This window comes from Myotis davidii, unplaced genomic scaffold (assembly GCF_000327345.1).
Source record: "Myotis davidii unplaced genomic scaffold, ASM32734v1 scaffold2457, whole genome shotgun sequence".
NCBI classification, from domain to species: domain Eukaryota; kingdom Metazoa; phylum Chordata; class Mammalia; order Chiroptera; family Vespertilionidae; genus Myotis; species Myotis davidii.
Window position 1 is genome coordinate 59682 of NW_006288714.1, and position 13242 is coordinate 72923.

Sequence of the window (13242 nt, forward strand, 5' to 3'; positions counted from 1 at the left end):
ATCTTTCTTCTATCATTGACAGTCCCTCTAGGTTGTGGGCTGCTTGCCTGTGTTCCTGAGAAGCATCTACGGTACCAGTCTATAGAGTGTGTTTTCTTTAGTGAATTACCGGTATGTTTACCGGTAATAAACTTGCACTGTTTTATGTATATGTTTGATTACATACAGCCTTGTGACAGTTTTCCTGCATGTCATAAGCATTTGAATATAAATTAAAATGTTAAAATCAAATCTGATATTGTTTTACCTTTTATTTGGTGTGTGGAAGGTGTGCGGAAGAGGGGGTAGTCTTATACGGCGAGTATATAACAAACTCTGTATTTTGAGTGGAAATGTTAGGGGGTCGTCTTATACGCCCAGTCGTCTTATACGCCGGCAAATACGCTAAGTGTCAAACTGGTTGCTATGACACACACTAACCACAAGGGGGTAGACACTCAATGCAAGAGTGCCAAGCTGCAATGACTCGGCAGCAGAGGTTCTCAGGTGACACACCCCAAAACCAGAGAGGAGAGAGCCCTATTCCTTGCGGGGCCACGCAATTCCACCTTTGGCCGTGGGTTATGTTGTTGCTGGGCACTGTCGGCCCTGAATCTGGTTTACTGCACACTTGCGTTTGCGTTCCACACCCTGTACGACAGCAACTTTGCAGAGTGCCCTCTCCCACTCTGGGGCACCTCGGGGGATGTCAGAGAGCCAGTTTTGGCCTGATCCCCGCAGGCCAGGCTGAGGGATCCCACCTGCTGAGGGACCCCGCTCACTCTCCAGACACCAGGGAGGGGGAGCGGGAGGTTGGCTCCAGGACATGTCTGGCCCGTCTCACCCAGTCCCACCCTGCAGGCCACCTTCTAGTTAATTTCCTTTCAATGTGCATGAATCCGTGCGCTGGGTCACTAGTATAAATAAAGTACCATGCGCCCTGGTCGGTGTAATTCAGTTGGTTGGAGCATGGCTCCATGCACCTTGCCTGTTTGATTCCCAGGTCTCTCATACATTTCTCTCTCTCTCTCTCTCTCTCTCTTTCTCCCTTCCGCTCTTTCTCAAATAAGTAGAGCATATCCTCAGGTGAGGATTTTAAAAAATATAATAAAAAGAATAGTATCATGCACAAATGCTAGTTAAGTGTGTTCATTCTTTTCTTTTTTTTTAAAATATATTTTATTGATTTTTTACAGAGAGGAAGGAGAGGGATAGAGAGTTAGAAACATCGATCAGCTGCCTCCTGCACATCTCCTACTGGGGATGTGCCCGCAACCCAGGTACATGCCCTTGACCGGAATCGAACCTGGGACCTTTCAGTCCGCAGGCCGATGCTCTATCCACTGAGCCAAACCGGTTTCGGCAAGTGTGTTCATTTCTTTATAAACAACAAATATTTACTTAAATTCTAAGCTAGGCACTGCATTAACAGCCAGCCAACCAACCATGGTTGTAGCTGTTTAGAGCCTTAAAGTCTGGTGGCAATATAGATATAAATTATAACAATATACTCTATGTACTACATAAAAGAATGAATAATATGCTCTGGACACATAGAGAAAGATATGCTGATGTTGCCTGTAGGATTCAGGGAAGATTTCGGATAATGTCAAAACTGCACATTAAAGAAAAAAACCCCCCACAAATTTGTCAGACTAATGAAACAGGGAAGTCCAATTCCATACAAAAGGAAACAACTTATGTAGAATCACAAATGTAGTCAAGAGCCCAACCTGTTTAGGAAAGTGCTAAAAGTTCAACATTGTTATTACTAGGGAGTGCAGGGTGGTAGTTTATAAGAATACTAAAGGCCCGCCCGCACGAAATTCGTGTAAGGGGCTCGGCCCTCGCAGCTGCAGCAGCTTACCTGGGCCCCCGCAGCCCCCAGATCTTGTAGCCCCAGCCCTCCCAGCCCCGGCTTCATCCAGAAGGATGTCCGGAAGGTTGTTTGGCTGTCTGGTCTAATTAGCATATTATGCTTTTATTATTATAGACAGGAGAAAAGAATGCTAGGGCAAAAGAACAGAGGCAGGAAAAACAATTAAATTTTCTTTGCAATGGTCTATGTGAGATATTTATATGTGAGAATGACTGAATACCTTTAACTAAAGTGGAGAATAAGGTAAAAGATGATGTGAAGAATAAGGTAAAAGGGGATGTGAAGATAGGTTTTGTAACTATGTTTAAGGTACTTAGATAATCTAGGAGGAGATTATGTCCAGTAAACACACAGATTTAGAGATCAAAAAAAGGATCAAGGCTTGAAATTCAGATATGTAAGTTTTCATCATTAATGGAACTGAGGTATGGTAACACTACCTGAAAGAATTAAACTGCCTTTCCCATTTTATATGCTTAAAATGTAGCCTACTCCATTAGGGCCACAAAGAAAAGTACAATTTAATCTTGTTAAATTAAAATTAAATCAGTAATCTAAATGAGATTTCCATTTCTGAAGCTTGTTTAGTCACATTATTTGTTGTTATTCACGTTATGAGTGATCTTTTATATTACCATGGTTCCAACAGTGCCCAGGGTCTCCCAGAAGATCCTCTGAATTATCTAGAATTCCCAAAGCTACCTGCACTAATCTATACCAGAAGCATCCTCCAGATCAGGATAATCTTTTTATAAATAAAAATTAATGAAACAGTTACTATAAATGTCTAACTACAATTCTAGCTTAAGTGAAAAGGCAAGAACACAAGTAATAAGATCAGCGTTAAGGTGACAATGTTATCATTAATATAATTTCACTCAGTCCTCGGATAAATATCAAAGAGGCAATACCTCTCTACCATTTAACCTATACATAGAGCTTTGGAGAAATTTAATTTTGCTTTTAATGGTAGTTTTATGAAAAAACACTAGATGGCGATATTGCCTTCCAAAATGTTTTCAAGACTTACTTTGATCAGTTAATTTTTAGAACCATAAAAGATGTTTTTCAATACCTTATAAATAAGGATTTTAGAGATTTTTAATCCTTCCTCTTAAAGTTGAGAACAATGAGGCCTAGAGAGATTAAGTGACTTACCCAATATTCCACAACAGATTAAACAGCAATGCCCGGACTAGGGCCTACATGTTTTATGTTACTTGCATTAAAAAAGTAAATGTGCTAAATTATCGTTTCTTCTATAGAAAATGAAATTAATTTCAACTTAATAGGAAAGCACATACTTTTTTATATGGGACAATGACATAAAAAGAGATATTCCATCATTTAGAAAAGCATTGGAGCAATCTAGTAAAATAAAAACTCGAAAGAGGGCATATCAGTCACAGGAAAAGTTGGACTTAAAATAGTTACTAAAAATAATCAAATGAAGTAATTGGGGATCTGGTCTCAAGATCTATATTTCCCAATGCCAAATGAGATAAAATATGAATAATTAATGTTCAAAATGAGAAAATGATTCTGCAAGTTTTTAAAGGAACTGTTTTCCTTCTCATTTTAATCTAGTAGTTCTTGCTTTTTCTTATATTGCAGTACACATGACAGCGGAGATCCATTTTGTTCACACCCACTCAATGTTCAATTCTTCCATATTAGCTGTAACTCCATCCAGTTTTCCTCAAACTCAAAAAAGATATCCAAAAGTATAAGAGTGAAAAGATGTGGTTGATGCTATTAAAGTGGCAAGCTCAAATCTGCTCAATTTTTAAACAAATAAACCTTATAATAATTTCTTGAATCCTTTAGTTATTCTATCTATTGCTAATTACTTAGAAAATATTTCAAAGTAATATTTTCTTTGATTTGACATTTGGATGGATAAGTATTATGGTCAAGCTCTACCTTTCTGTTTATAATTTTAAAAAGATGAATGAAAAATCATTTGCTGTATGTTTAGTTCAATATCCAGAAAACTTGGGACAACACAGGACAATCTGTTAAAGGCAGGTTTATCTTACAAACTTGATTAAGCAGAAAAATTCAGTATACATTATATAAAAATGCCAAGATTTTAAATTTCCTGCTCCTCTAAGCTCAAAATTCCCATATGAATTTAGCAGGGCAATGAAGACCATGGCTCAGTGAACATCCCACACCCATGGCACACCCAACATTACATTTTACAAGTTTTGATAAAATTTGGCTTTAAAATCAGATTTTCTGGAACATATCTATTCCAATGTGCCGGGAGCCGGTCCATCCTTGCTGTTTCAAGGGACCTGGCATATATGGCATACTGTTCTTAATATATTTGCTCACCTTCTTGGCGCTATGTGTTTTAACCAAGGTCACCTCTCCGAGAAAGGTTGATTCCCCAGGTAGGGATTTTCCCCTGAAGTTAGGGAGGGAATAAAACCCCTTCACTAAGTGCCAGGCGGGTAATTAATCTCTTTAACTATGAACAATCATGCTTAAACTACATAATCTTTACTCCCTGAATTGGAGATAAGAAATGCCCTAACCTTTGGAATAGAGATTGATAGGATTGGAATCAACTGGTATATAAATACAGATGCAACAAGACAACAGGACACAGAACTTAGAAGCCACCGAACCTGGCTGGAGAACCTAACCCGAACCTGGCTGGAGAACCTAGCAAGAGAACATGGCCACAGAACCTGGCTGGAGATCCTAACCAGAACTTCGCTGGAGATCCTGACTAGAACTTGGCTAGACATCCTGCCTAGGCTGCTGATAACTGAACGCTGTCTCCGTGTCATTCCTTCTTCGCTGACTCCGTCCACACCTTTGGGGACCCCTGGACCTGCTGGGGCTGGACCCCGGCACCAATGTGAACAAATATCTGCATAAAAAGAATCTGAGATGGGAAATGGTGATTTAGCTGTTCTCCGTCTACAGTGACACCTAACATATAAACAAGAAAAAGTGAGTTTATATTCAAGTATGACAGACACATACTGTATTATGAAAGAATGATCTAATTACAGTGAAATCTCAATTAATCAGCTAAGCAGATAGATGCCTTAATTAATCAGGATTTCCCCCTAAAGAATAGGAACTGAAATTTAGTCATTCAAAAAACATTATTTCAAGTGAAGTGTTGGATTAAGTACACATTTGGACCAATTCATTTTTTTCCCTTCAATTTCTACTATGAGGCACTATTATATATGATGGAAAGAATAAAAAATTGGGAGTTGGAAACCTTGAACTATATATACACTCTTAACTCAACCAACAACGTATTTTTTTACATTTAAAGTCACTCAACGCTTTCTGGATCGCAGTTTTCTCAAATACAAAATGAGGGTTATAGCTGTGTAGTGGGTAAAACAAAAGCAAAAAAGGCTCTGGCTAGAGTGGACAGAGGGGTTGTAGCCATGTTCACAATAACCCATCCACACCACAGTTTCTGAGGGGTTTCACAAACTCAAATGGACCCAAAACACACCATTCAACAACCTCCTAAACAGTAAACAATGAAAATAACTTTCAGAATGATGTCATGGGCACTGCAAGATTTGAAAATAAACAGATTTTTTTTCACTCTAAAAATTCAAACAAAACCAGATTTTTTTCAACTAATCTTAAACTGGCAAAAACTCAGTGAAAGTAAATACCTGTTTTTAAGAATTCTAATTAACTAATATTTTATTACATTGTAGTTACACCAAAGAAATTACAGAGTTGCCATAAAGAATGTTAGAATTAAATATGTATTTAAAAATAAAGAAATTATACTGACAGGAAAGTAATGAGCTAAACTAGAGCTTTATCAAACTCAGTTAATTCCATAGTTTGTTTATATAAAATCCACTACTTCACAAAAAATATTTTAAAATTCCATATTAGTTCTAATAAAACAAGTCATATTTCACTGCCACTAGGTATAAAAGTACCAAAGCAGGATATACATGCCAACTTTCACCAGAGAAACTCCACAAAAAGAAGTTACTAGGATACACTGAACTTCTTCACAAATTTGCTAAAAAAAAAAAACACAAAAAAACAACAAAAAAAAACAACTACTAGAACAAATAAATGAATTTGGCAATGTACCAGGATACAAAATCAACACCCAGAAATCTATGACTTTTTTATATAACAATAACAAAATCACAGAAAGAGAAACTAAAAAAAAATCCCATTTACCGTTGCACCCCCCAAAAATTAAGATACCTAGGAATAAATTTAACTAAGGAGGTAAAAGACCTATACTCAGAAAACTACAAGACTTTGAAAAAAAGAGGTAGAGGAAAACATAAACAAATGGAATATACTGTGTTCATGGATTGGTAGAATCGACACCACTAAAATGTCCATACTACCCAAAGCAATCTATAGATTCAATGCACTCCCCATTAAAATACCAACAGCATATTTCACAGATCTAGAAAGAATGCTCCAAAAAGTCATCTGGAATTTAAAAAAATTAAAATACCAATGGCTTATTTCACAGACCTAGAACAAACTCTCCAAAAATTCATCTGGAATAAAAAAAGACCCCGAATAGCTGCAGCAATCCTGAGAAATAAGAGCAAAATTGGAGGGATCACAATACCAGATATCAAGCTATATAACAAAGTCACGGTTCTCAAAACTGCCTGGTATTGGCACAAGAACAGACATATAGACCAATGGAACCAGAGAACTCAGAAATCGACCTAACCCATTAGGCTCAATTAATATTTGACAGAGGAGGCAAGAGCATACAATGGAGTCAAGATAGTCTTTTCAATAAATGGTGTTGGGAAATTTGGTCAGGTACATGCAAAAAAATGAAACTAGACCACCACCTTATACTATATACAAAAATAAACTCAAAATGGATAAAGGACTTAAATGTAAGAAGGGAAACCATAAAAATCTTAGAAGCCATAGGCAGCAAAAACAGCAGACATATGTCGTAGCAACATCTTTACCGATACAGTTCCTAGGGCAATGGAAACTAAAGAGAAAATAAACAAAAGGGACTACATCAAAATAAAAACCTTCTGCACAGCAATAGAAACCATGACCAAAACAAGAAAGCCCACTGCATGGGAGAACATATTTGCCAATGTTATCTCTAATAAGTGTTTAATCTCCAAAATTTATAGGGAACTCATACTACTTAACAAAAGGAAGACAGGCAATCCAATCAAAAAATGGGCAAAGGACCTAAACGGACACTTTTTAAAACAGGACCATAAAGGAGGTCAAGAGATATATAAAAATATGCTCAAAGTAACTAATCATCCGAGAGATGCAAGTCAAAAACGATACCTGTCAGAATGCCTATCATCAACAAATCAACAAACAACAAGTGCTGGAGAGGATGTGGAGAAAAAGGAATACTCGTGCACTGCTGGTGGGAATGCAGACTGGTGCAGCCACTGAGCAAGACAGTATGGAGATTCCTCAAAAAACTAAAAGATTTACAATAGCTAAGATTTGGAAACAACCTAAGTGCCCATCAGCAGATGAATGGATTAGAAAACTGTGGTACATCTACACGATGGAATACTATGCTGCTATAAAAAAGAAGGAACTCTTACCATTTACAACAGCATGGGTGGACCTGGAGAGCATCATGCTAAGTGAAATAAGCCAGTCGGAGAGAGATAAATATGATATGATCTCACTCATTCATGGATTATAATGAACAACATAAACTGATGAGCAAAAATAGAGCCAGAGAGGGGAAAAATATTCTAGAATATAATAGAAGTAATCTGTTATTTGCAGACTTTTAATATTCCCTACAACTTTTGTGGTATCATACCATGTTAGTACAGTTTTAGAATTATTATTACACTTAAAATCCTTTGATTCTTGAGATATTAATGTCTATTGCATATAATATTATATATAAGATCATTTTTCTTGAATAATTGGTGTTTATTGCATATAACATTATATTAAAATTGTTTTTCTTGTGATATTAATGTTTATTGCATGTAACATTATATTTAAGATTATTTTTCTTGAAATATTAAGGTTTATTGCATGTAACATTTTTATATTTAAAATCATTTTTCTTGAAATAAAAAACTGAAAAAACAAATTCCTAAGTTCTCTTAAGTTACATTTACAATGGCACATTTTAAAAGAAATTATATTTACCTCTAAGTGTCAAAAACACAATTATTTAAAATTGAGATAAATGTATAAAATTCTGTAATTAAAATAGTCAAGCCAATTATGGTGTAAAGTTTTATTACCCCATTTATTTAATTACAAAAAAGTAAATTTCCTTTTTCTTAAAAAAAATAAACTATCAATAAGATATTCTTACATAGCTTCTAAAACTGGTCTCTAATATGTCTATATTAATTTAAAGTACTCTTACCTTTCTTCTGAGCTATACAATCGAGCGAGTCCAAAATCAGCAAGTTTTATCTGCCCTCTGGTGGAAGTAAAACAAAATGAATAAAAGATATTATTCTACTTTGAAGTGGTCATACCAAATCATGTTCTTAGAACTAATAAAAAATATGTAAACTTTAACTTTGATCACACTGCAGTACTCAAGGTACTATAGTTATAGGAAAGTAGATAACCTCAGGATAAAATAAGGTACAAAAATTTTCTTTGGAAGAAGTTCAGCTAATACCGTAATACTAGTACTATTTTTATTATTATTGTTATTATTACAGTATTACCAGTATAACAGTATTTCAGCACTATTTAGTTGCTATTTAGAAAAGTACACTTCAAAGAAAATAACACAAAATGAGGCAATTTCTACTACTTAGTAGTAAGACAAATTACTTGCTCAAGTCAATAATGTTCAAGATCTAAATCACAATGTTTTAAATTTAAATTGATTTTCCTGTTCTTAGAGGGGCAAGGTGCCTGGAACACTTTATACTAACCCAAATCAGGACCAGACATGCTTCACTTAAACTAACAAATAATACCAATTACAATAGACTTATCAGGAGTTCAGGTTATGCTGTCAGTAAAATATTCAATACAAGCTGTGTGTGTGTGTGTGTGTGTTTGTGTGTATGCACTTCAAAAAAACCACTTTAAAACTTTGATATTTGTATTCATCAAATACTTATATTCTCAGTAAAGCTTCCAGTCAACAGGAGGTTATTAGTAAAGTATTTGGAATCAAAAATTATACGCAAATTTTCAATTGTGTTGGGAGGATGAAGAGGAGGTTGGCACCCTAGGCCCCCACCCCCCTGTCCCCCGAGTTGTTCAAGAGTCAACTATAATCTAAATTAAAAATCCTTTAAATAAAATCAAGGTATACATTATATAACACTCACTTTGAACATACATATCAAAGTTATATCATACCTATTATTTAGAAGAATATTTGAACATTTAATATCCCTATGCAAAAAGTTCTTCTTATGACAATAATCCAGACCTTCCATAAGCTGTCTCATAAATGACTTTATGTGATTTTCATTAAAATGAACCAAGCCTGATTCCAGTAGTCCCATCAGATCATGGTCCATATATTCAAATACCAGGTAAAATGCACCTAAGAACAAGAACAATTAAAACATTAAAGATTTTTATTCTTACAACTTTTCTATAGGTTCAAAATTTTTTTAAATTCTACGTTGAAAACTAATCCTTTCCTTGAAACGAGGTGTTACTTTATCACTTTGATAATGTTCATCTTTCTCTCTGAGTTTACTATCAATAAATACATCCCAAGGATACATTTAACCCAGTTTTTGTCTCATAAACAAAACTCTTATTATATAACCAACCCTGTTGATTTTCACATAGCACAGTTTCTGGGTGTAATTAATGTAAAATAAATTCTTAACTGTTTTACACATCGAACAAATTGTCTCTTAGTGAAAAGGGAATAAAATCAGTACAGCTCATTAAAGAAAATTTGAAGGTGGCAAAAGAGTTGTTTTTAATTTTAAAAAAATCTGATCTCAGTTGGACTTTAGATGAATCCATTTAAGCCTTCTACATATAATTTCATTCTATCTATACAGCTCCAGAGCATTTGGAAGCATACAAATTACAACTTTGTATTATAAAGCCAGCTTAATCCTACCAAAACATAACATAGCACATACACAACTGTACTTATGAGATTCAAAAATCCTAAGTGAAACTTGCATAAATTGAATCCAAAGCTGTATCAAAAAAATATCCCAATCAAGTACAGTTTAATTTAGCAATTCAAGAATGAAAAAGCTGATAAAATTCAATACATCTATTTGTCAAAGGAAAAAATATCAATGTCAAAAAAAGGCATCTGGAGAAAGTTCACAGTTTTTAATTAAAAACAAAGCAAAGATCTCATAGTAAACTTACTGTCTAAAAATCCAAAAGAATAAAAAGAGAGTTACAGAAAATCATACAAAAAAGCAAAGGGCTTCATATATGCCAGCAATAATTCATTAGAAAATAAAATTTAAATGACTCCACAATTGAAAAAAATTGTATTACAAATGACTAGGAATAAATTTTAATAAGAATTAAACAAAAACCACAGTACCAGCCAAAATGTTTCTGGTGATAAACATTTACTGTACCAGAAATTAATATGACTTACCATACTATTAGGACAGACAGAACAGTGTAATATACATACACCAGAAAACAAACCCCAAATACAAAGGGTGTTCAAAAACAATGTATACATACAACTTTGAATAATTATAAAAGCAATGTTTATTAAAATACATTTCATTTTCAAAACTGAGCTATTAGCGGTTAAAGTGTGTATACATTTTTTGAGAATACCCTGTATATCTAATAATTACTAAAACATTTTAAGTCAGTGAACAAAAATAGAAATTCTAAGACAGAATCAAAAGGATATGCTAGAAACCAAAAACAGCATAATACAAGTAAAGAATGCCTTCGACAGGCTCATCAGTTTGAAGGATATGGCCTAGCAAAGAATAAGTGAGTTTGAAGATAAGTCAATAGAAATTTTCAAAACAAAAGTGAAAAGAAAAAGACAGAATATCCCCCAAATGTGGACAATTGCAAAAAGTGTTAACATATGTGTAATGGGAATACAAGAAACAACGGAAAACAGTATGTAAAATAAAAATGACTGAAATTTCCCCAAATTAATAAAATATATGAAAACCACAGATCCAGGAAACTAGGGAGGACATCAAGGGGAATAGCAAAACTGCTGAGAATCAAAGACAAAAAAAGAAAACCTTGACAGAAGCCAGAGGGAAAAAACATCTTACCTATAACCGCATTCAAGGAAAAAAATTATAACTGATTTATCTTAAGAAACGTTGAATAAAAAAAGAGTGGAATGAAATATTTAAAGTGTTGAAAGAAAATCCACCAACCTAAAATTCCCTATTCCATATCCAGCAAAATTATTCTTCAGAAGTGACAGAGAAATAAGAACATTCTCAAAAAAAAAAGGAAGAAATTTGTCATCAGTAGATCTGCTTTGCCAAAGGCCAAAAAAATCTTCAGAAAGAAGGAAAATGATACAGGAAAGGAACTCAGATCCACATAAAGGAAGGAAGAACATTAGAAAATAATAAAGGTAAAATAAAATATTTATTTTTCTTATTAATTGATCTGTTTGTTCAAAATAACAGAAATGGTTTCTGTAACTAGCTTGTGAAAGAATAATAATAATGTTATAACAAATGGGAGCGAGGAACTGGGAATACTCTGTTATGAGGTACCTATACTACCTATAAAGTAGTACAATGTTATTTTAAAAATTATAAATGTACTCTGTGAACATAAGCACAACTACTATAGATAATTTAAAAAAATAAACATTGTTGATATGCTAAAGAAAGGGAGGGAAAAATGGAATCATATGAAAAGCTTAATGAAAGCCAGGGAAGGCAGAAAAAGAGGGGCGGGGGAGACAACAAATAGAAAAATAACAAATATGGATGATATTAATCTAACTATATCAATAATCACCTTCCACAGCAAAGATCTAAATATACCAATTAAAACATAGAGACTGGTAAAGTGGATAAGAAAAATAAGACCCAATTAGATATTGCCTATATACACTTTAAATATAAATAGAGCCCTGCAGCGGTTGCCAACTGGTGATCCATGAGGTCCGAAAGGTTGGTGACTGCTGGAGAACATTCTCCCATACACCAAAAGGTTATGGGTTTGATTCTCAGTCAGGACATATACCTAGATTGTGGGTTCAATCCCTGGTCACAGTGTGTAGAAGTGGCAACCAATCCATGTTTCTCTCTCACCTCACCTCACCCTCCTCTCTTCCTCTCTCCCTTTCTTCTCTCTCTCCACTGTCCTCCCTTAAAAATCCTCTTTCTAAAAATCAATAAAAACATATCCTTGGGCAAGCATTAAAAAATAGAGAGAGATAGACAAAGATTAAAATTAAAGAACACAGGAAGCTATGCCATACTATCACTAATCAAAAGAAAGCTAATCAAAGGAGTAATTTATTAATTTCAGACAGACCAGATTTAAGAGCAAGGAAAGTTATCAGGAATAAAGGGGTCAATTCTTCAAGAACATATAATAAGCTTTACTGTGTTCACTCCTTACAAAAGGCTGCCAAAATACATCAGAAAAGAAACCTGAAAGAATTACACTGGTAAATAAATATTACATCTTTATTGTACTTCATCCAACAATAACAAAATACGTATTCTTCTCATATTCACACGAACCATTCACCAATACAGAGCATACTCATGACCATAAAACACACCTAAACAAATTTAAAAGAAATCATACAAAGTATGCCAATGAAATAAAACTAAAAATCAGTAACAAGAAGATAGCTGAAAACCAAAAACACTCAGAGTTTAAAAAAATAAAAAACTTTAAAATAACACCTGAGTTAAAGATGATGTCTAAAAAGAAGCTTTAAAATATTTTGAAGTAAATTAAAATAAAAACAACTAAAATATGTGGGATACAGCAAAGCTATTCCTTAGAGAGAAATCATAGCACTAAGTAAATGTATAAGAAAAGAAGATCTAGAACCAACAACCTAACTATCCACTTTAGGACTCCAGAGAAAGAGCAAATTAAATTTACAAGTAACCAGAAAAGTAGAAATACAGTTACAACTTGGTTCTCGAACATCTCCCACCTTGAACAATTTGCTTCTCAACCAAGTTGTTCATAGAAAAAAATGTCTCGGTTATAGAACAAAACTTCAGTTTTTGACCAGACAACCCTTTTATGCTGATACCTCACCAAAAAAAAAGCATCTCTCAGGAAACAAATGAGAAAATGCTTTTGTTGATGGTGAAATCAAGGATCAGCACCATTTATACTAATAAAACAGTAATATGCTTAGACCGGGAGACCTTCCGGACAAAGCCATGGTGATGGGGCCAAGACAAGAGGGGGTTAGGGGCAAGCAGGCCGACGGGGTGGGG

The 13242-nt window shown here is 34.4% G+C and overlaps 1 protein-coding gene across 1 annotated transcript in view; it reads right to left on the reverse strand.

Moving 5' to 3' along the window:
- Positions 1-13242, reverse strand: part of CDK13 (cyclin-dependent kinase 13) — a 147804-nt gene that overhangs the window by 38032 nt on the left and 96530 nt on the right. Inside the window, exons 7-8 of the mRNA XM_015562061.1 lie at positions 9194-9383; positions 8232-8288 (exon numbers count right to left, since the gene is read on the reverse strand). Coding sequence (XP_015417547.1) covers positions 8232-8288; positions 9194-9383 — 247 coding nt within the window. The remainder of the gene's footprint in view (positions 1-8231; positions 8289-9193; positions 9384-13242) is intronic.